The sequence below is a fragment of the Anabrus simplex genome, chromosome 1 (assembly GCF_040414725.1).
Source record: "Anabrus simplex isolate iqAnaSimp1 chromosome 1, ASM4041472v1, whole genome shotgun sequence".
Taxonomy (NCBI): Eukaryota; Metazoa; Arthropoda; class Insecta; order Orthoptera; family Tettigoniidae; genus Anabrus; species Anabrus simplex.
Genome location: NC_090265.1, coordinates 235,395,303 through 235,417,496, shown reverse-complemented (window position 1 = coordinate 235,417,496; position 22,194 = coordinate 235,395,303). Strand labels below are relative to the sequence as shown.

The window sequence follows — 22,194 nt, the reverse complement described above, 5'->3', positions numbered from 1 at the left end:
GCCTATTTCAGGGGTTTGTGCCTATTTTGAGTATTTTTGCCTATCTGATGCCTTTTTAATCTATTTTAAAGAAGCCGAATTTCTTCCATTGTAACTGATGTGCTCGACATAATTATCTTCTCATTTCTCAAGATCTGTTTACCCCACGAACAAAAATGGGAATTTTTGCTAGTCACCAGAAATAGTTCTTGGGAAATTTCCATCTGGAGAAACAAGGAACAATTTGACCTCAAAGGCTTCAACCCCTCCAATCTTTTAATACATATGCGAGAGCCAATCAATGTCGAACTACGTTGCACAACCCATATCCCTTATACCTCCTTCTCGATGTGAACTGTTGTATGCGTACGCTTTATCTTCAGAACGTGTTGTGATTTATTGTGAAGAAGATGAGTGTCTGTGGCAATACCCAAAGAAAAATCACCGAGCGAGTTGGCTGTGTGCTTAGGGGTGCGCAGCTGTGAGCTTGCATCCAGGAGATAGTGGGTTCGAGCCCCAATGTCGGGAGCCCTGACGATGGTTTTCCGTGGTTTCCCATTTTGACACCAGGAAAATGCTGGGGATATACCTTAATTAAAGCCACGGTCGCTTCTTTCCCACACTTAGGCCTTTCCCATCCCATTGTCACCATAAGACCTACCTGTATCGGCATGACGCAAAAAGTAAAAATTGTGATCGCAAAGAAAGATCGTCGAAGTCCTACTGGCCCCAGCGGTGGATCACAGGGGATCCCAATTTCACTACGGACGGAAGGGTAGTCTTCTGCCAAGCTTGCTGTAAGGAGGTAAGTTCGTTTGTTCCTTTTATCTTTTATTTTGTGACTGAACTACGATCGCATTTCATTGTAGCATTTATAGCCCTATTAAATTACGTATCGTGGAAAGTTGTGTTGCATTGCTTTCAATAATTTATATTGCTAAAATATAAATAAACTCCTTTGCTTTGGTTGTCCACCATGCATTCTTGAGTACATGGGTTCTTCTTTGGGCGACTACAAGGCAGTTCATATATTTTCGCCATGCTTGCAAGGCTTTTCTCTTTTCTGAGATCAATGCTTCAATCTCTTCATCATTTTCATCAAACGAATCCTGATGTTTCTTGGTCTTATATCCAATCATTTCTTTGTAAGCATTCTGAACAGCAAGTTTAGTTGGTTCGTAAATGGACTGCAACATATGTAAATGTAGAAAGTCAATAATGGATGGATGATCGCCACAACTTAGTGATCGCAGGATACCAAAATGGTGTTCTAGGGGATTTTCATTAAATTTTCCCATCAAACCATAGCTGTAATTGTTTTTCTACAAATATTCAGAAATATGCATATTCACTCTCTAAATCATGAAATGCGTCGTGTATGTAGTCTTTTATTTCAGCAATGATCTGAGGCTTTTTAGAATAAACAAGAGTCCTTGATGACACCCCATAGGAAAAAATCCATGGGCATGAACATAGAGGCATATCAACATCTGCCCTCCGATCAATCACTTTTCTTTGGAAAGTTTCGTTTAAATAATCGCGACCGGCAGTGGCATATTGTGGTGGGGCCTCATTGTGTTGAAAGTAAATTTCTTGAAAGTTTTCAGCACACATCATAAGTCCTGGTACCACGTAATTCTGAAGCATATCCAAATACTTATCCCCCGTCACCAACTTGACAAAGCGTAATCATCGCCATTTGGTAATAACAACTTAATGAATTAAAACTTCCTACTGTACTATGTTTTGCTGTTACTTTTGTTTTCTTTTAACCAAATGTCTTTTGCGCCCCCCCGTATGGTTATGAAGGTTTTAAGGGGTTGTGGTAAGGATGTTAAAAAGAGGGCGTATAAGTCATTCGTACAACCACATTTAGAGTGTGGCACCAGTGTATGGGATCCACAACAGGATTACTTGATACAAGAACTGGAAATGTACCAAAGGAAACCAGCATAATTTGTTCTGTGTGATTTCCGACAAAAGAGTTGTTATGAAAATGTTACAGACTTTCAGCTGGGAAGTCTTGGGAGTAAGGAGAAGAGCTGTTCAGCTAGGCCTAACTGAAATTTTCCAAACCATCAGTGGAGAGATGATGTGGAATTACATTAGTAGACGAATACGCTCAAACAGAGTTTTAAACAGTAGGAATGATCATACTTAATAGGAAGATAAGGTTGGAATTCAAGAGGATAAATTGGGGCAAATAATAGTTTACAGGAAGAGGAATTAGGGGTAATGGGTAATCTATAAATTCCCAACTTCTCAGAAATAATTTAAGTAAAGACTAGGTAAAGAACTGATATGGAATCTGCTATCTGGGCGACAGCCCTAAATGCATACAGTGGTGACTGATTGGTGCTGGCCTTGTGGTGTAGGGGTAGCGTGTCTGCCTCTTACCCGGGGGCAGCGGGTTAGATTCCTGGCCAGGTGAGAGATTTTTACTTGGATCTGAGAGCTGGTTTGAGGTCTACTCAGCCTATGTGATTACAATTGAGGAGCTATCCGACAGTGAGAGGGCAGCCCCGGTCTAGAGAGCCAAGAATAACGGACGTGAGGATTCATCATGCTGATCGTACAACACCTCGTAATCTGCAGGCCTTCAGGCGGAGCAGCGGTCACTTGGTAGGCCAAGGCCCTTCGAGGCTGTTGCGTCATGGGGTTTGGTTTGGTGACTGATTGGTATTCAGAACTTTTCTTGGGAGACATCAAATCGATATTCTGGAGTGACCTCCTTGAAGCCCCGATTTCAGTGGCATTAAAGACTTCACTGGGAGAGTCTTAAACAGCAAGTTCGCTTGTCCATCAGCAGCAGTTACAGAAAGCTATAGAAAGAGTAGCAAGAAATTCCACATCAATTTCGAGCAGTCAGTGAAGGGTATATGACGCCATGCTGCAGACATTTGAACAATAGGAGGGTAATGCGAATTACTGATTTACCAGCCGTATGAAAGGAAACGAATTTTTCTTTCCAATAGGCCTATTTCCGAAGTCCGTTAAACCTTTGGACTGGGAAGTCTTGGAACTAAGGAGAAGAGCAGCTCAACTATAGTACGCGAACCTTTTCTTGATACCTGAGCTCCCTAGTGCTGAATCGGAACTTGGTACCTCATGTACTCTTAATACTCAAGAGAATTCACTCTAAACTGTTACCTTATTGCTCGCACAGGTAAAGAATGAAGGGTTTGTTTTGTAAGTTTTAAGTTTTCACCACGACCATGACCTTTTAATTTTAAGGAATGTAGATTCGAACGCGCTAAATAAGCTGATTTATGAGTAGAAATAGTTTTACAGCCAGCACACTTACCTACAATATAATCGTAATCACAGAAAAGGGACGTGCCACAAGTTAAGTCAGACAAGTAATTTTTAAATTGGCACATACTGAGCAGAATGCAGAAAAATGCAAGGCCAAACCAATAAATTGCCGCATAACAAAAATTGAGTAACATTTTCTCCAACAAATTTAACACAATCCCTTGTTCTGTAGATGAATATAATAGCAGGTTTTGACAAAGTGCGATGGCAAAATCCTACGCCCACGTGCTATTTATTGCATTCCGAGCACCAGTTCATGATTACACGCTGTGCCGGGCGTTGCGGAACTGACTGATGATCAGCTCGATCAGCTGTTCTGTTTGCGCGCACCAAACTCAGGCATTTGTTGTTACATGGTTCCCACATTATTTTGTTGGAAGTTCGTTTCTCATCTGTCTTTCCTTCTCAGAAAAATCTTTGTTACTACTTCATTTTCGTACTTATAAAATGATCAGTAGTTATGAACAATCACAAATTTAATACTGGTGATAATAGACCATCGAGACCTGAAGTTGAGCTAAAATACCAAATTGTAATTGATGATGCTAACGTCCAGGTGTGAACTATAAATTAGATTGGCAGTACTATATTTTGACTTGACACTTGACAAATAGAAATAATAGAAATATTTGAAAGGAGTTTTACCACGTGCGTGCAAGTGAAGATTTAAGAAGTAGTAACGTGTTTCTAATCGTAGACTAGTTTTTCTGGAATGGGATCTCGCAAGAAATTAAAGGAATCGTAAGAATAGAAGCATACCTTTGCATATGAATATTCTCAACTTAATGAATTCTGATATTATGTTTTAGATTACTGGGAACATAAACCTAACCTGAAACTTAACATGCTTAGCAATAAATGTTCTTTTTCCAGGTTTGAATTAGAAGTGAAACATGGTGCCTTTTTTACTGGAGGACATGTTCAGGTAATTATATTCTGTTCTTTTACATCATAATAATTATTTTAAGAAGTCATTTGTAAGAATCTGAACTGAATATCAGATCACTGTGGTGCTTCTTAAACTAAAGTGTCTAATCAAACGATATTATGATACTTGATGGGATGAGAGATTCTTATGCCACTTCTTGCCAGAGATTTGCCAAATAAAAAAGGGTAGCTGCATTTAGGTGTAATTAAACATTCTTCAATATTACAAATGATGAACCCTTCAAACTGATAACATTTTAGATTAATTTTGTACATCTTGAAGAAATTGTCTACCAAGGATTTTAGAATTGTTCACTGATGGTCAGGAAAAGGAGTACCGGTATGTCAAAACAGCTTGTTTTGAGGTGCAGAAGTTTGACTTAGTATCTGATCCTAGAAACATGTTTTAATAATTATTTCAGTAACTTAAATTAAAAATCTACAATATGAACTCTAAACAGTACATTGTTATTCGTAGTTATATTATTGGTCAGTGATCTGTAACTTATACTGTATGATATATACGAAGGTCGATCTAATGTAAACGGGATTATGGTTCCTGAACATCAACACTTGGTAGGACTGGCCCCGCGCTTCTGCTATGCTTAGGCGGGACCGTTAGGAGTGAGGAGAATGTGCTGTTAGGTATTTTCCTCCGTTTCGTCAGTAACATTCACAATGTTGGTGCAACAGGTGCACCCTTCCACTGCGCAACTCAAAAAATTTCTTGCTTGTGGTGGAGTTAGAGTGGCGGAAATTTGCCAGAGATTGACTGCACAGTTCGGTGATCAAATATTGTCAAGGACGCGTGTGTGTAAGGAGTCGCTGAGGAAAGGGGAGGCACCACCAGTGAAAGCCAAGACTCAACTGTCAGCTGGCAAGGTTCTTGCAACCATTTTTTCGTTCAGCGAGGCATTTTGCTAATTGATTTTTTTTTGCATGAGCGACTCAAAATCAGTGCTACTATATACCGGTAGGCTTTTGGGCTTATGCCATGTCAAGAAAATAAGGTGAAATTCTTTACGTTTCGCAGAGAACTGCGCTCTGCATCCTCAGAAGAATTCTCAACTGTCCACGAGAAAGGCTTCTTAAACAATGGCAAAATCATTGCTGCTTACTACTGCGAGCTGTTGATCAATGCGAGGGTTGCATATCGCCTCAAAAGATGAGACCAACTGATTCAACAATGCGCGGCTCCATACTGCAGCTTTAACTGTCTCCAAGTTACAGAAAATGCACTGTACTACACGTGATCATCCTCCTTACAGCCCGGACTTATTGCCCTGCGATTTCCACGTGTTCGGACCGCTTAAAGAAGCTCTAGGAGGGCAACGATTTGAAGATGACAAGAGTGTGGAAGACATCGTGCGCAACTGGCTGGTAACACGACCTTGTTCTTCTTACGTTGAGGGCATCAAAAAGCTGCCCATACACTGGGACGAATGCATTTCTAAAGCAGGAAACTATGTGGAAAAATAAATTGTAATTGCCTTGTGTTTTTCAATATATGAATTTAAATAAAATCCTGTTTATATTTGATCCCCCCTTGTATAATACATTGCACGGATGACTTGTACTGTTTTTTACCATGCCATTTTTTATTTAGGCCTTCAGTGAATGGCAGATGAAAATAAGTTACTGCCCTCATTTTTACTGTTAAAACTTCATCATTAACTATAGGCCTACATAAAGTTATTCAGATGTTTTATGAATGTTATAAGTTTTGGGGTAAGGAGATGAACAGCTGCTTGAGTAAGCAGAATGTGATGAATTTCAAACTTGTTTCCGTATTGACTTAACAAATTTTAATACGATTGTTTAGAAGAATTGGTCCACCTCTATAATACAATGTTGATACAAGCCACTTAAAAGCAACTTAAATGGTATGTACACTCGTAAAACTAGTAAAACTAGGACATGTCGCAACCCTTTATGGGCCATATCCGTGTAGTATACATGAAATAAAGACATCTTAAAATTTCCAAAGTGAAATATTTGAATAAAGAAACATAACTGGTGGAAAACTTTAGTTTGACAAATTAAAAGTTTTTTAAAACATCATGCATTAATAAATGTTTTATTGGGCACAAATATGCATGGACAAAATTCTTATGATCAATCGTCGGTACAGAATTTTGTTAAGGATTCTATTCAGAATTTTGTTAAGGATTCTATTCTCAGTTTGCACTTAAGTACGTGATAGCGTTCACAAAGTTCGCCGCATTTTTTGCACCTGCAGTCCGGACTTGGCTCATGGAAACTCGCTTTAATACACAGGCGTTGGTGAAACCCATGGACTGAGAGTATGGTCACGTGTCTCAAGTCATAGCCTCCCTGAGTCCAGTTGCGGTTGATCATCGCATCACATTGGTGAAAGTCCCACCATATGCTGTCCCTTTTTTGTTGAAGCTCTTGTAGGAGTTCCTTATACGCTGGGGTGGCCAGGAGCAGTAGTTTCAAACGCAGCTCTTCCACAAAGAATAATTCCCTCGACAGTTGGTATATGAGGCATGATGGAGTGTACTTTGATAGGCAAAGTACTTTCTTTAAATATAATGCTTTCACCTTCTCTATACTATGTAGTTGCCTCTTTCCAAGATACAGTATATCCATATATTTTCTAATCCATAGGTGGCTACAGGACTAACCTTAAGATGAAATAACTCGATGGCACTTGAAAGTGAGAGACGGCTCAACGACATCAGATCTTTGAAAACATCATGCATTGCTTTTCACAGTCTTGATGAAATTCTTAAGTGACAACAATGGGGTAGTGATAACCATTACGGTCTATCTTTGTAACTACATTCCAGTGCTAATAATAAAATGCACCTGGCTGGAGGAGTTGTTTCTTGTATTATTCATTGGACCTTTTATTATAGAGTATATGGTAAAATGTGGGTGCCAATATGGAACGTGAGTATGAAGTTTGTACACCAAGATGCTATTCCTCTTCTATGAAAGGTGAAGTGTAACTTAATTCGCCCTCCTCCAGCTCCTTGAGAGGGCTACTTAAGTTGTTTTGATGTTTCAACTTAATGGGATATTTGCAGCAACAAAAGCATCACAAAGTTCTTTGGTAAATGTATCTGTCATAGAAATATCAGGTGTTGTCAGAAGTGTCTGAACTGGTGTGTGTCTCTCGTTGCATAGTTTCTATGTCTAGCAATATTTGTGTGTTTCTCAGCTGGAAATTTGTGTTTGCAGAGACCTGCATTAAAGAAAACGGCAAAATATTCAATCATTCATCCAGAATGAAAGATCTACAATCTTTTCCTAGTCAACCGATTTGATCAGGAATGCAAATGAACAAAGCCCTTAACTTGTGTCAAGGAAAGGAAATTGTGCCTGCTGGTGAGGCTCATCGTACTCCTATGAGCAATGATTAATGAATGAGAAATGAAATTAAATGACTGTGGAGTGTATTACTGGAATGAAAGAAAACGGGGGAAATTGGAGTGTTCAGAGAAAACCTGTCCCACTGCCACTTTGTTCCGCACATATCTCACATACGGTGACTGGGGTTTGAACTGCCAGTTATTAAGACTTAATATAGCACAGTATTTTAAAATAATTAGAATGTTAGAAAAGTTGTTTGATTAAAAAGTATTATAAAAGCAGATTATAAAAAGAACTATTCTCCATACTTACACTTTTGTTGCAATTAGCCTATGTGCACATAACAATATTCTCATCTGTTTTAAAACAATTAAATTCAGTCATCCAGTCGCGAATTCCAGTTTTAGGCATTGTCTTCACTTCGCCACAAAATTCACGACTTCACCAGATCACCATGGATCATGAAACACAAACGAATGTCACATCCCAGGCTGGCTACAATATCTCATGCTCTGTCTGGTCTGTCCCTCCAACGTGGCACAGATAAGATCAGGGCCGGTTGCTAGTAGAAAGTGTTGCCAGAATGCTAAGATGTTGCAGTGTGTGGAACATGTGGCTTGGGGTTTTCAGATGTATTTCCTGAAAAACTTAATCGGTTGAATATGTGGAAAACCCAGTTCATTGTTAATGTAAATATTATTGGAGAGAAAATCTTACAAAATTCGAAACACTATGAAGATTTTCATGAAAAAGGATTATGTTACTATATGAAACATTAATTTTTTTTTTTTAGCATGCATTGCCATCTAAACTTTGCCATGCACACATATCCTACTTTCAAGAGGTGTAGGAGATGAATTTCATATTTTGTCTGTCACTACTCATAACCTTTATTTACAACCTTGTTAATGTGATTACCCCAATGAATATCTTTCCTTATATTAACACCTAAGTACTTACAGTGATTCCTGTTAGATACTTCGTCTCCATCAACAAATACTTAAAACTTATTAAAACTTACAACCTGACTTTTCATCTTATGTAGGATCATACTTGTCTGCTGTCCATCTCATAATATTGTCAGTCTTTTTGCAGTTGTTCACAATCCTGTAACTTATTTATTACTCTATACTGTCTACCATCCACTGCAAAAAATCCTTATCTTTGATTCCAGTTCTTTATTTTTATCATTTATATCCAATAATACTGTCTTGTGGGACCCATCTCTGAATCATTGATGCTGCTTGTTGTTTAAAGGGGCCTAACATTGAAGGTCATCGGCCCCTCTAATTCTGAGAGTCCCATTTTCTAGAAATGTAGCCACCCATTTAAATAATATTTTATTTGATCCAATAGCCCTAATTTTCATCAGCAGTCTCTCGTGATGTACCCTATCAGAAGTCTTGGATTGGTCAAGAGTGATACAGTCTATTTGACCTCCTGAATGTAAAATATCTTCTGTATCTTGCTGGATATCTAATTTCCCTGGATCTATCACCAATCAAGAACTTGTAACTGGGACATCAGCTTCAGCCATGCCAGGGATTTTTAAGAATTAGATGATTACTACAGTTACTGGCAGATCTACCTCTAGACAGGATACAGGGCTCCCATGTTTATTGCACTGAAAGAATGGAAATCTCCCTTTATTGAGAACGTAATCGTAAAATAGAAATGGTTAATTTAATGGAACTGAGTTCGATAGCTGCAGTCGCTTAGCGGTCAGTATCCAGTGGGTTAGAAGCCCACTGTCGGCAGCCCTGAAGATGGTTTTCTGCAGTCACCCATTTTCATCCCAGGAAAATGCTAGGGCTGTACCTTAATTAAGGCCACGGCTGCTTCTTTCCCATTCCTAACCCTTTCCTTTCTCATCATCACCATAAGACCTACCTGTGTCGGTGTGACAAAGCAACTTGTAAAAAAATAAAATTAAAAATAAAAATAAAAAAAATTAAAAAAATGGAAATTGCATTGAGAATATATTCAAGGTTCTGCCATGTGAGAGTGAAGAAGAGCTTCATATGAAGATGTTTCTTGCTGCTTGTTGGTTTTTCGGTATTGTTTTGGGCAATGAGAACAGCCCTGATATAAATGGCACAAGTGACAGCTCCTTGAATCAACTTGGCAACAAAGCGACTGACCTAATCATCAACAGCAGTCGTTCACAATCCTGCAACTTATATATTACTGTATACAGTCTAACATCCACTGGAAAAAAAACAAAACCCCTTATCTTTGATTCAGTTCTTTATTCTTATAATTTATTTCCAATAATACTGCCTTGTGGGACCCGTCTGAATTATGACAGGATCAGGTAATGCTTCACCTACTCTAATTCTGTGAGTCCCATTTCCTTGTATCTTTCCTGATACAAGGAAGATTTGCATTGAATTGTTAGAACGTGATTTTTTTATTTTATTTGAATGTGCTGATCCATAAGGGTAAGGATGTCATTTCATTTTAGGAATTCACACCAGCTAATAATTGGATATTGTCTCTCATGTTCAGAATGAGAGGAAGCTATCAAAATTTGCTCCTTACTGGGCAGTTCCCATGACAACACCCTCTGACAACTTTGCCTCAGAGAGCACTAAACACTTGCTTAAATGTGCCTGTCTATTTAGATATGTTTTAGGGAGTAGTCAACATCACAAGATAGGTAATATGATGACCAGCGCTCTTAAGGAACAAGTAAATGGTGTACAAGGAAGTATCTGAATTGGTGGTAAATGGAAGCACAAGTTGAATGGATAACGCAGCTTACAAAGCCATATGAAATGATCATTGATCCAAGTGTATGGTTTGAATCCAAATTGGGCTAGCTGAAAGAGGTGGACTTGGAGATTATATATATATTTTCCAAGATGACATCAGTTCACAAATTATGAGTAATGACGGGGACCCTGAATTCTAATGAAATATTTGAATTCTAATGAAACATTTACGAGCCTACAGTTACTTATTTGGACTCCAGAATATAAATGTCACAGGGTTAGTGGTTGATCCTGAGGAATAATCCCAAAATTCATGAGACCTAAAAGTCTGTTGAGAAACATAATAGTATTTGCCACCTTGGGTTCAATAAAAATTTTTAAGGAAGCTATCATATGGTCTGTAAAATTACATGTTGTGTACTCATTTTTAATAACTTATTCTTAAGTTCTTGTTCTGTTTTATGTCTTAAGATTTTATTTCATATTGCCATACCGTTGTGATAATTTTTTTTTTTTTTTTTAGATGTGTGTATTGGATAATGAAGTTTACTTTACTGTAGTAGCAACCTGATAATTAGGAAAGGTTGTAAATTTAAAAAATATATTTGTTTTTTCCAGTGGACTCGTGATGGTTCCCAACTGCTTTGTCAGTGTGGCAGTGTTGTGAATGTTTTGGATGTGGATTTGGGTAAAGTAACATCATCCCTTGGACAGACTGATAATGAAGCTGAAGAAGATATCATCAACACTTTTGCTCTCAGTCATGATAATAAACAACTTGTTACAAGTCATAAAAGTGGGCTTCTTAAACTTTGGCAGTGGAATGGTTAGTATATACAAGTATAAGTATTGGAAAGAAATAGACTAGTGTCAAATCAAAGCTTATATATAAAAACCAATGTCCTGACTGATTGACTTATAAATGCTCAGCCAAGACAATTAAAACTAGAGGCATCAAATTTTAAGGATATATAAGTGTAAAAATGTTTTATAAAATTTTTATTTTAAGGGTGTTAAATGAGGTTTATTTAAAATTTATTTTTTTTAATTTTCTCGGCCATGAAAAAATCTTAATTTTTCCAGTAATACATTCTTCATAAAAATACCCAAAATAAAATTTTTGTATTTTTTTTAAAAATTCAACTTACAAGGGGTGCATTTTTTAAATTTTCTCAACTGCAAAATAAAATATAACTTTGTTTTTTAACTAAGACATTCCTCATGTAAATATCTTGCATTTATTAAAATTTGGCTTGCAAGAAGTGCAAAAGGTTGAACAAGTGTATATTCCATATTTATCTTTGTTTTCAATTTTCTCAGCTGCAAAATAAAATACAACTTCATTTTTGCACTTAAACATTCTCCATATAAATACCTAAAATATATTTTCTGCAGTTTATCCAATGTGACTTGCAAGTGTGTATTGGTGTGCAAATTTATTATTATTATTTACAATTATTATTTACAAGATATTGAGAATGCTGCTGTTTTAAAGCTTTAAATTTCATCGGTGTTTTGCCTTGTTACAGGCTTTTCGCCTGCACGTTATGTCAGGCTTGGTTTCTCAAACTTTTTCACTCCCGCTCCCCTCCTAGCCAGTTCGATGTGATGGGTTTCTATAAAGATAGATTTTCTGCCTGAATTTTCGACAGTGATTTCATCCTGTTTTGTATTGTTACAAAACCAATATTTTGTAAACTAAGAGGTCCGCAACCTCACTATGTGCACTTATAGTTCATTTCCATCAGTATAATTTGTTTTCATTTCTTTTCTTCTTAGGTTAACACAGTTTTTAGTTTCAATTATGTTTTGTATTAACCTCTGTTTTACTGACTGAATTTTATCACAGTGGGTTGTTTTTTGCTCCAGATGATGATGTAAATATTGTATATTGTGCTACTTTTGTTTCCATCTAGGCTCTCTTTTGTTTTTTCATTTGTTCCTTCATTATGTTTTTTGGAATTTTTTAGCTTGTATTATGTAAATTATTTCAACCCCCCCCCCTTTCACTGAAGATGGCTCAAACGAGCCGAAACATGTTTGAATTTGATTACTCCGTCTAGTGATGGAATATATGATGTATTGAGTTAGGAGGATACACTCAAATCTTTCACCTTTGTAAAGTAGGTGTGTGAATGCGTACTGAGAAAGAGTTTTACAAAATTTTGATTTTAAAGAATAATAATAATAATAATAATAATAATAATAATAATAATAATAATAATAATAATAATAATAATAATAATCATTTCGTGTGGCTATTTCAAGTCGAGTGCAGCCCTTGTAAGACAGACCCTCCGATGAGGGTGGGCGGCATCTGCCATGTGTAGGTAACTGTGTGTTATTGTGGTGGAGGGTAGTGTTATGTGTGGTGTGTGAGTTGCAGGGATGTTGGGGAACAGCACAAACACCCAGCCCCCGAGCCATTGGAATTAACCAATGAAGGTTAAAATCCCCGACCCGGCCGGGAATCGAACCCGGGACCCTCTGAACTGAAGGCCAGTACCCTGACCGTTCAGCCAACGAGTCGGACATTTTAAAGAGTTAAAATGGGGCTATATTTGAAATTAATCTTTTTTCAACTTTCTTGACCGAGAAATAAAATACAACTTAATTTTTGCACTGAAACATTCTTCATATAAGTACTTACAGTCAGTTTTCTGCATATTTTGAAATTCAGCTTAACAAGTGATGCAGAGGGTTGAACAAGGGCATATTTGAAATTTACTTTTTCGATTTTCTCAGTCTCAAAATAAAATGCATCTTCGTTTTTGCACTAAAATTTCTTCATATAAATGCCTAAAATGAAATTCGACTTACCTGGTTTACAAAGGGTTGGTTAACTATTTCAGTCACTCATCAATGCCCCGCCAGAAATATGAAAGATATATTCGTTGAAGTGCGTAAAGGTGTGAGTTCTCATTATAGGCTGCTCACAGCTAAAGAAAAGCTCCACATTATTGAATAGGTGAATAGGTATAGCAAATTGGTAATTATACGAGAGTTGCGGCGTGGTGCATGATTGAAGGAAAAATAAATCTCATCTTGAACAAATAGTAACTACTGGGTATTTTCACACACAAAATATAAAAATTCCATAAATAGAAGACAGGATGTGGGAATACATGACTGAAAATATGCAGTTTGGATGTGCAGCCACAAGTGAAATGTGCTTGTTGAAAGCTAAATTGTATGGTGCAAGGCTAGCTGTGGATGTGTCCTGCAAGCTTTTGGACTAAATAACTCAAGTTTTTGTAAGAAAACAAACATTGCACAACATCTCCCAGCCAATCATGAAGAAAAAGTAGAAAATTTCCACAGATTTGTTACCAGTTTCCGGCAGAAAAATTTGTTTGTATTCGTGCAAATTGGTAATGGAGACCAGACAACACTATATTTTAAAATGCCTCTGGAGAATATGCTACTAATGAAGCTTATGCCGTGAGGAATTCTTCTTCTACTATTACTGTTTTTCCCTGTGGTGTAGCAAGTATGAACTGTGTCGCACACAGGTATGGCCCTGTTTCTATACCCATGTTCTCTTCCTGATGCCAACCTTATGTGGAGGACTGTATTCACTATTGTATGTTTCTGTGGTGGTTTATTGTGTGGTGTGTTGTGTGTATGAAGAGAAGAGTGCTAGGATAAATACAAAAACACAGTCCCTGAGCCAGAGGAATTAACCATACACTGTTAAAATCCTGGACCTGGCTGGGAATCGAACTCGGGACCTTCTGAAAGGAAGGACTCTGCGCTGGCCATTCAGCCAAGGATATGATGCGACAAATTGCTTCATAATTATATAATTTATTGTACTGTGTATGATATTAATGATTCTCAGTATAAATATTCAATAAAGCTACATAAATACACAACAGACTTTTTAAAAAGTTTCCTCTCTTAAAATTAGGGTGCGATGGTTATTCGATTGTGAGGCTTATTAGCGTATATACGGTAGGTTCTTTGTTGTTGTTGTTGTTGTTGTTGTTGTTGTTGTTGCTGCTGCTGTTGTTGTTGTTGTTGTTGAGTAGCAGCTCTTACTCTACCAACAAGTTATTCCATTCTTGGGTTTGATGCTGATCCAGCTTTGTTTCTGGCAACTAATATGTCATCTTCATTAGTGTTCCGGACGGTACTCCCGCCCCATTCATTTAAATGAAGCGCCTTGGAGAATGCCATCAAAAATCTAAAACTCACAACAACTAATACAAAAAGTTTGAATATTTCTCTACAGATGTCTCTACTATAAACTTATGTTATGCCCTCTGGTGCGAACATTGACTATTAAAATTTTAAAGTAATTTTGTAATTCTAAGGTTTCCTAAACTGAATTGATTATTCTTTGTTTTTGGTGTGTTTACAACACTTCTATCTCTTCCCGCCAACTTAAGATGTTGGCCAATAGAAAATTTTGTACAGTATATTTATTTTTCATCCAATCAACTGGGACTGGTATTTATTTAATTACCCAGTAAGAATTTGGGGTGTGTCAGGCCTTAGCCCGGAGTTTTCTCGAACTTTCCCCTCGGGTATTAAAGCTGGCAAATTTTTGGGCCAGGTTGTCTTATTGATCATTCCAGTCTACAGAGTGTGTGTTTATAAAGAAGACGAGGGCACCTCGTCCATCTTCGAGAAGTCCACCAGCTCAAGGTAATGGCAGCCCTGGTTTAACTAGGTGATAGTCTTTGAAAGCTAGCTCGAGGGGAAGGTTTCCAATCTTTAATAATGTAACTTTAATTTTCTAAAATGTAAATTCCAAAATTCAAATGTAAATTTCAAACAAGCCAAAGGAACTTAATCAAAATCAGGGAATAGAGAGTGAGCTACCCTGTCTTGTTCCCTATCAATTTGATTTTGAGGTAACTATGATTTTGTAACCTTTTTCAGTTTGTAATCTTTGTAACTTAAATATTCTCTCCATTTAGTCACCTCAGTAGTATAGGCTTAGCCTCTGTAACTTCGGGCCATAAGCCCAAATAGGGTTTTAAGCTTTTCATTTCGATTTTCAAGGAGCACAAGTATCCACCTCCTCACCATTTTGATTTTTGGGCCAGTAACTTAACCTGTTGTTTTCCACAAAGGCCTGGTAGATTGGGTACTCGATACCCCTGTTAAACTCTATTTCATTCCTTGTATGTAAAGATGTTAGACTGTTGAGCATGTAAGTCAGTGAATACTGCTTGAATTGGTAAAATGTAGGTTGTGCCTTTAATAGGCCTGGACATTTTGGGAAATAGGTTCCTAAGTGTAAATTTTTTAGAGCGAAGATGTTTTTACTAATGTTGTAAAAGAAATTGGGAGATCCGTCTCCTTGATTATTGATTGAATGAAGGAGTAGTGCTCAATTAACATTTGTAAATTGGGAGCTTAAAGCTCAGATTGTTAATTGGCAATTTGTTGATTATTCTAATTTTTCCAACATTGTACCTAAGCTAAGGAGCTAGTTCTGTACCTAAATTGTTGCTTTCTTAAAAAAGTGTAAAATTTAAAATCTGAAAAGAAAAAAGATAGCAGAGAAAGAAATATAACTCTAATGTTAAAGTTTTAAATTAATCTTCTGATTGTCTTATATCGACCATTCATGCCTGCACCTTCTTACACCTCTGTCATCCACATGAATTCAGTAACAATTAGTATTATTTATTTACCACAATTCTGTTCAGCAATATTGAAGGTCTAGAGAAAAAGGGTGAGCCCCCAAGTACGTATAAAATGTTTCCTGGACCTATCTTAAGATGAGATATTATTTACAATATTTACATAGTTTACAAAATACAGCCGGACCTGCCCTAGCAGACACCTTTATTCAGTGGATCTCTCCCTATACGGACAATTTTCCATGGAAATAATTTTATTTTACACAAGACACATGTTAAATAACCCCTATTTAAACGGAGACCTCGAATTCCGGTTAGCGGACATGGACATTAGTCTCATCCACTTGTCTTAAGTGGACAGATTACACACAGATTACATGTTCTAGTACAATTTTTACATGCAGCTGTTTCATCCTTTCTTTTAAAATTATTCTGCAGACATGCAGGAAATCCTTTTAATTTTTTGTACTATTTTGAGTATTTTCAAACTTATTGTTATGGTCGTCTATGTTCTAATTAGTGTACCTTCTGAGAATTCTAGCTGCCCAGTAATACTGTCAGTGACCCTGTTTACTCATAAGATACCAAGGGATTCCAACCTTGCTGGCAGTATTCTGTTCATAACCGAGATTATCGCCGAGAAGGTTGAGGTCAGGTAGTTCAGTTAAACTTGAAAATGAAGAGACTTGTGCACTATTGTTGGGACAAAAATACCATGCACTCAGTAAACAACAGTAACAAGGGATGAGGACTTTCAGTGAGAAAGCTCCCTGAAAAATTAAAATGCAGGAAAAGTCAAACACAATTGTGAAGAATTAAAATTAAATTTTGATTGGAAGGAAAATAGGAATCGAGGACTGAAAAGAAAATGTGAGTCAAGTTGCCTTTACGTCACACCGATACAGATAGGTCTTATGGTGATGATGGGATAGGAAAAGGCTAGGACTGGGAAGGAAGCAGCCATGGCCTTAATTATGGTACAGCCCAGCATTCCTGGTGTGAAAATGGGAAATCACGGAAAACCATCTTCAGGGCTGCCAACAGTGTGGTTCAAACCCAATATATCCTGGATGCAAGTTCACAGCTGCATGCCCGTAACTGCATGGCCAATTTGCCTGGTTTTTTGCAGAAGTGAACATTGCTGTATGTAAGTGGTTCATGTGTGTTCGAGCAAAGGAACTGTGAGTGAGTGGGTCAGTGTTACAAGAAAAAAACGTGAGAAAGTGGAAATAATCTGAAAGTTGGGATTGTTGAGCAGATGAAGAATTTGTATGTCATGCTGGATCGTGAGTACGGGGATACGACAGTGGAACCATTTAACAGAATTTGTTCCCTTTTTGAGAACATCGCGGTAAATAAAAACTGTGGTAAATTTACACACACATCTGAATGATTACTTCCCGAAGCTGTAATGTTTATAAAGTCTGTAACATAACTTTTAATATTTACCTGCAAATATTTAGTTAGAAATAATTTAGAATATTTACACTAAAGATATATGCTTATATATAAGGTGGATGTTCTTTGCCGTTAAAAGTTTTGATTAATTTTTACAACCTTGTTTCAGTGGACACCTCTCGTAACGGACATTTTTCCATGGAACTAATGGTGTACGCACATGAGAGGTTTGACTTTACTTAAATTGTACTGTGCAAGATATACATATATACTTAATTTCCTTCATTCATTCATTCGAGCATTGCTGTGCTCGCATACTTCCTTTAACTCTACCAATCATTCACTCATTCACCCACACACTCACATACACATGAAGCTGTTCCATTAAATTACATTTTTCTTTATGTACATTATTTTGAGATGTTGGAAGAGGCAAGTTCTTGACATCCCGTGACAGTGAGTTCCATAGCTTTGCAGAACACCAATAGTAACCCTTCTGAAAGGCAGAGGTATGGGTGAAAGGCAGACAAAGGGTAACTCCTTCGCCTCTCTGAGCTGAGCGACAAACAAGCGATAGACATTGGAAGGGATCAATTTCTATACAGGCAGAGAGGAATTTCTGGAGAAAGATCAGGTCAGTTTGTTTGGCTGTTGTCTCAATGGAAGGTAACCTTATTGGATGGGAGGGTGAGTGACAGTTAATTAGCCTATCGGCATGGCGTTGTACTCTCTGCAGCTTACTCATGTTCTCCGCTGTTGTGGAATGCCAAGCAGGTAGACCATACATCAGTATGGGCCGAACCATGCAAAGGTAAGCTGACCTTATTGCTCTGGACTGAACCTTCTTAAATTCCTATATAGGAACCCCAGGATTTTTGTGGCCTTGCACCTTGCCTCTTCACACTGGATATTCCACTTTAAAATTGTCATTGATAGTTATGCCAAGTAGTTTGAAACTAGTGCACTGCGGAATGATGTGTTTCCCCAGTTTATAACTATTCCTGACAGGATTTTAATTATAAACTGTCTTTACTGTGCTCTTAGAATGTGGCTTTTTGAGGTGAAGTGTTGCTATAATAGCTGAGTGATCACTAGAACACAGGATAACGTCGGTTTTCTGCACTGAACATGGCTGATTGGTGAGGAATAGGTCTGTTGTAGAGCATGAGGTTAGTGTGATACGGGTAGGTTCTGTTATCAGCTGATAAAGAAATAGGTCATAAAATATGGTAAGGAAGTTGTTCGCGAGAGGAATTTTTGCAGTAGGGACTGAACATTGTCAGTCTATGTCTAGATAGAAGTCACCTGTTACATAAATTGCTTTGTATTTGTGCTGGATGTGTTGCACACTGTTGAGTGACTGTAACAGTTGATCATTGATATTGCCCCCTTTATGCCGGGCTCAGCTCGCCGGAGAGCGAGGGTCTCAGTGGTGGACCGTTCGCTATCGGCTGTGCAGAAATTTTTAAAGGCAGGGATAGATGAAGGACTAGCGACAAATGAAAGAAGACTAAAATAGGTTTACACATTTATTAAAACTGACACTCTTTTAAAGAAAAACAATTAAATTCACAAAATCTGGGTTTGATTCTTGAAAACATCTTCTCCTCGTGCTATCATTCATGAGGGATCTCGCTCAAAATTAAATTCAACGACTGTTTCTTTCTGTAATAATAAATATAGGAATCATTAATTTACTGAAAAATTAATAGAAAAACAAAATAATATCTGATATCATTCTCCTATAATGGTAATCAAATTGTTTAAATTAAAATATTCCCTCTTGGATTTAGCTTATTTCCAAGAAAATGATTATTTCCTCTTCCTTATTTAAATTATTAAAAATTATTTAATTCATCAATTTATGGTTAGCACGTCTTCCTTAGACTTTCCCTTTTATAATTACTTCATTTTTATCATTATTAATTGATTAAACTTCTTGTAATAAATTTTTACTTGAACTTATATCAACCTAGCTTTTGCTCAATTTTATGCAGAAAGTGACTGTACAATAACTAATAATTAAATCTCGTGACATCAGTCCACGGACGTTGCCTTCTCTTATTCACTTTAACTTAGTGAATTAGGCCCTAATCTATCTTAAATTACAATAAAATCTTCTAAAGATTCAAAATTGATCCAATTACGGACACGCGAAATAATACAAATCGGTCAAAAATTTGACGCACATAATGGAGAATATCGTCACAAAATCGTACAAGAAACATTCAAAAACACAGAATAGGATCAAATCTCACATCACACATGGGTACACGGCATTATTATAATATTATTTACACGAACACTATCCCATTATTATTAAATTTAGGATTTACTGCAAATTAGGTAAACCATTCTCTAGATGACACTATCACGCACATCCCAGGTATCAATTCAGAATGTGATAGAATTAAGGTTATCACTTATACGAAGAAATTAACTATACAACGATGTTCAAGGAATATTTTAAATAGAAATCATCCCAATTAAGCGAGTAGAATAACTATAACACAGGTCAAATATTAGAATACGCGCTTACGGTACATGAGTTGCGGTATTTATTTTTATTCATCATAATGTCGTGGCTCTCAATTATTCTGCATGGAAACTCGAAGAAATCATGTCCAGTGACACATCTCTTCCCAAAATTTGACTCTAATGGATGCATAAATTACTCAAATACAATGCCCATCTGCAAGTCATACTCAAATTAATAGCGCAGAAAACATACATATAACTCGTCGATACTCCGTCCGGAGAATTGCCATGTCCCAGGCTTACTTTACATAAAGTGAGCACACGATAACACTTTCCAAGAATAACTAACATTAAACCCATGACCTTATTAAACAATTTTAGTCCGTAATTAGCTTTAATTATTTTTACTCATTATTATTATTATATTCCTGACCGTGCATAATCTCATTCGCAAAGCTGTCGTGTGAAGTTATTCGGATGACTCTAAACAAACTCGAACCCACAAACATGCCGTACAATCGTAGAATGAAATTCTACACTAAGAAAAACACAAGAACACTGTCCTAATTTGTCTCAATTAATTTTCCAAATTATTTCAAACTGATCAAATTTAACGCGGGGTTCAATTATTTTTATCTCTCCTGCCTTCTTAATTCTTAGGACAGTTGAGGTCTCTCTCGATGACACACACTCATTTCTAACTAATAGAACAAATACACACTCATTCCAGAGCACTAACTACCTCTCACCAAAGAAAGAAGAATGAAAAGTCAAACTACTGCAAAACTAATAGAAATCTAAGTGAATAAAGTAAGGCTACGCTTACAAACGTTTTACAAAGATAGAAAGAAATTGAATTCTTAAAGAATACTCATGTGGCTGGTGTGAACTGGATTCTGGCTGAAGATCTAGCACGTGGTCACATCACCTTCCATCGAACGAAGTCTCGCCCATGTCCGATGCCTTACATGTTTAGTGATTCATGGAGAAGCTGAAGATATACAGGAACTTGCAGTATTCTTCGCGGAACTGGATAACCATCTTGCCGTAACTCGAACTAAGGACCTTTCTTCTTCCAAGTTCTTGTAGAAAGCTGAAACTAACAAAAGTCTTAGAAATAGCCCAGGATTCACTCACGATGCTTTATAATTTGGATGAAGACACTTATCTTAGGACAACCCTAAATAAATCGAAGCTAATTTTTCGAGTGTCTGAATTGCTGCTTATACAGTCCTCGATGCCTTCTCTAAGGTAAAGTCTTCCGATGAAGCAAACGACGTCCAGTCTCTTCCGTTGCTGCAGTCAGAGTAATGCTCAAATTCCGCGTTCAGAAGTATAAAACCCTCTACAAAATTTCCTCTGGAATTACCATTAATTTCCTATATCAAGACATAGGTGTGTCTCTTAATTATATGTAATTGGTGGATTTGTTGAATTCCTGTGAAGATTGTCATTTTTATTGGCTGCTCCAGTTTTACGTCACTTGACTTTCCATTTATTGATCGATTGAGATCAGGCTGCTCGCCGTGTCACGTGGTACGCACACATGTGTCTGAAGGCCACATAACAGGAATTCCACCCTGCTTCCTCGTTCTCTCTGTAGGTCGGGAAAAACCGGTTCGCGAAGTGACTGGCTCGCACTAGCACGAAATACAGAGTCTCACCCTCTTGCCGATTAAAATAATGTTCCAACACGCTGATGAAATAAATCATTTTCTTTTTAATAAATTATGACCACTTTTAAAGGGGACATATTTCTCCCTTGGTTAAATAATGATTTGATCTGAAGATGGAATCATTATTACAGGAAATCTCCAATTAACATGTTCCCTGAAAATTTAGGTGGTAATCATGTGTCACCTCAATTTAGGGTTCTGTTCCAGCACGAAGCCTCGCGTTGTCTGCCTCGAGTGCAGCACCAAGCCGTCGTAGTTGATCCATTACCTTCTCTTGCAATTCACGGCATTCCTCACAGATCTCGTCTTGTAAATTTACTTGAGTTGAAACATGGTGGTAGGTTGGATCCTCATCTATATCTCGCGGTATTTCTTCTTCTATTATGAGATTGATATGACGACCATCTACAGGTTTAGAAGAATAATAACTCTTTAAATTCTGGGCGTTATGAATACCTTCATAATTTTTATCTAGACTCTGGATTCTGTAAGCGTTATTCCCATAAACTTTTATAATTTTATAAGGACCTATAAAAAGTGGGTCAAATTTGGCGTAATATTTGCTAGTTGTTTCTGACGTAGCTGGCTTTTTCAAAAGAACATATTCATTGAGTTTGAGAGGTCGGCAAAACTTTTTATCCTTCACTCTGCGTTGTCTCCGCTCAGCTTGCTCGCGCAATGAAGTGGCGGCTTTCCGAATGTTTTCTTCCAGCGTAGGCTTCAGATTACCAGGACATTGGACAATATCGTCCCAAGGTCGATGCGGTTGTC

The 22,194-nt window shown here is 37.3% G+C and overlaps 2 protein-coding genes across 7 annotated transcripts in view; one reads left to right on the top strand and one right to left on the bottom strand.

The window, feature by feature from the left end:
• LOC136886096 (glucose dehydrogenase [FAD, quinone]) overlaps positions 1 to 3,578 on the bottom strand; it is a 123,769-nt gene extending 120,191 nt beyond the window's left edge. For all 6 annotated transcript variants that reach the window (XM_067158834.2, XM_067158850.2, XM_067158840.2 and 3 more), the window contains exon 1: positions 3,284 to 3,578. In XM_067158834.2, the coding sequence (XP_067014935.2) occupies positions 3,284 to 3,428 (145 nt within the window). In that variant the 5' untranslated portion in view covers positions 3,429 to 3,578. The remainder of the gene's footprint in view (positions 1 to 3,283) is intronic.
• A 344-nt stretch (positions 3,579 to 3,922) lies between these two features.
• Positions 3,923 to 22,194, top strand: part of LOC136864374 (transducin beta-like protein 3) — a 157,975-nt gene continuing 139,703 nt past the window's right edge. Inside the window, exons 1-3 of the mRNA XM_067141294.2 lie at positions 3,923 to 4,035; positions 4,168 to 4,219; positions 10,893 to 11,100. Of these exons, the coding sequence (XP_066997395.2) occupies positions 4,007 to 4,035; positions 4,168 to 4,219; positions 10,893 to 11,100 (289 nt within the window). The 5' untranslated portion in view covers positions 3,923 to 4,006. The remainder of the gene's footprint in view (positions 4,036 to 4,167; positions 4,220 to 10,892; positions 11,101 to 22,194) is intronic.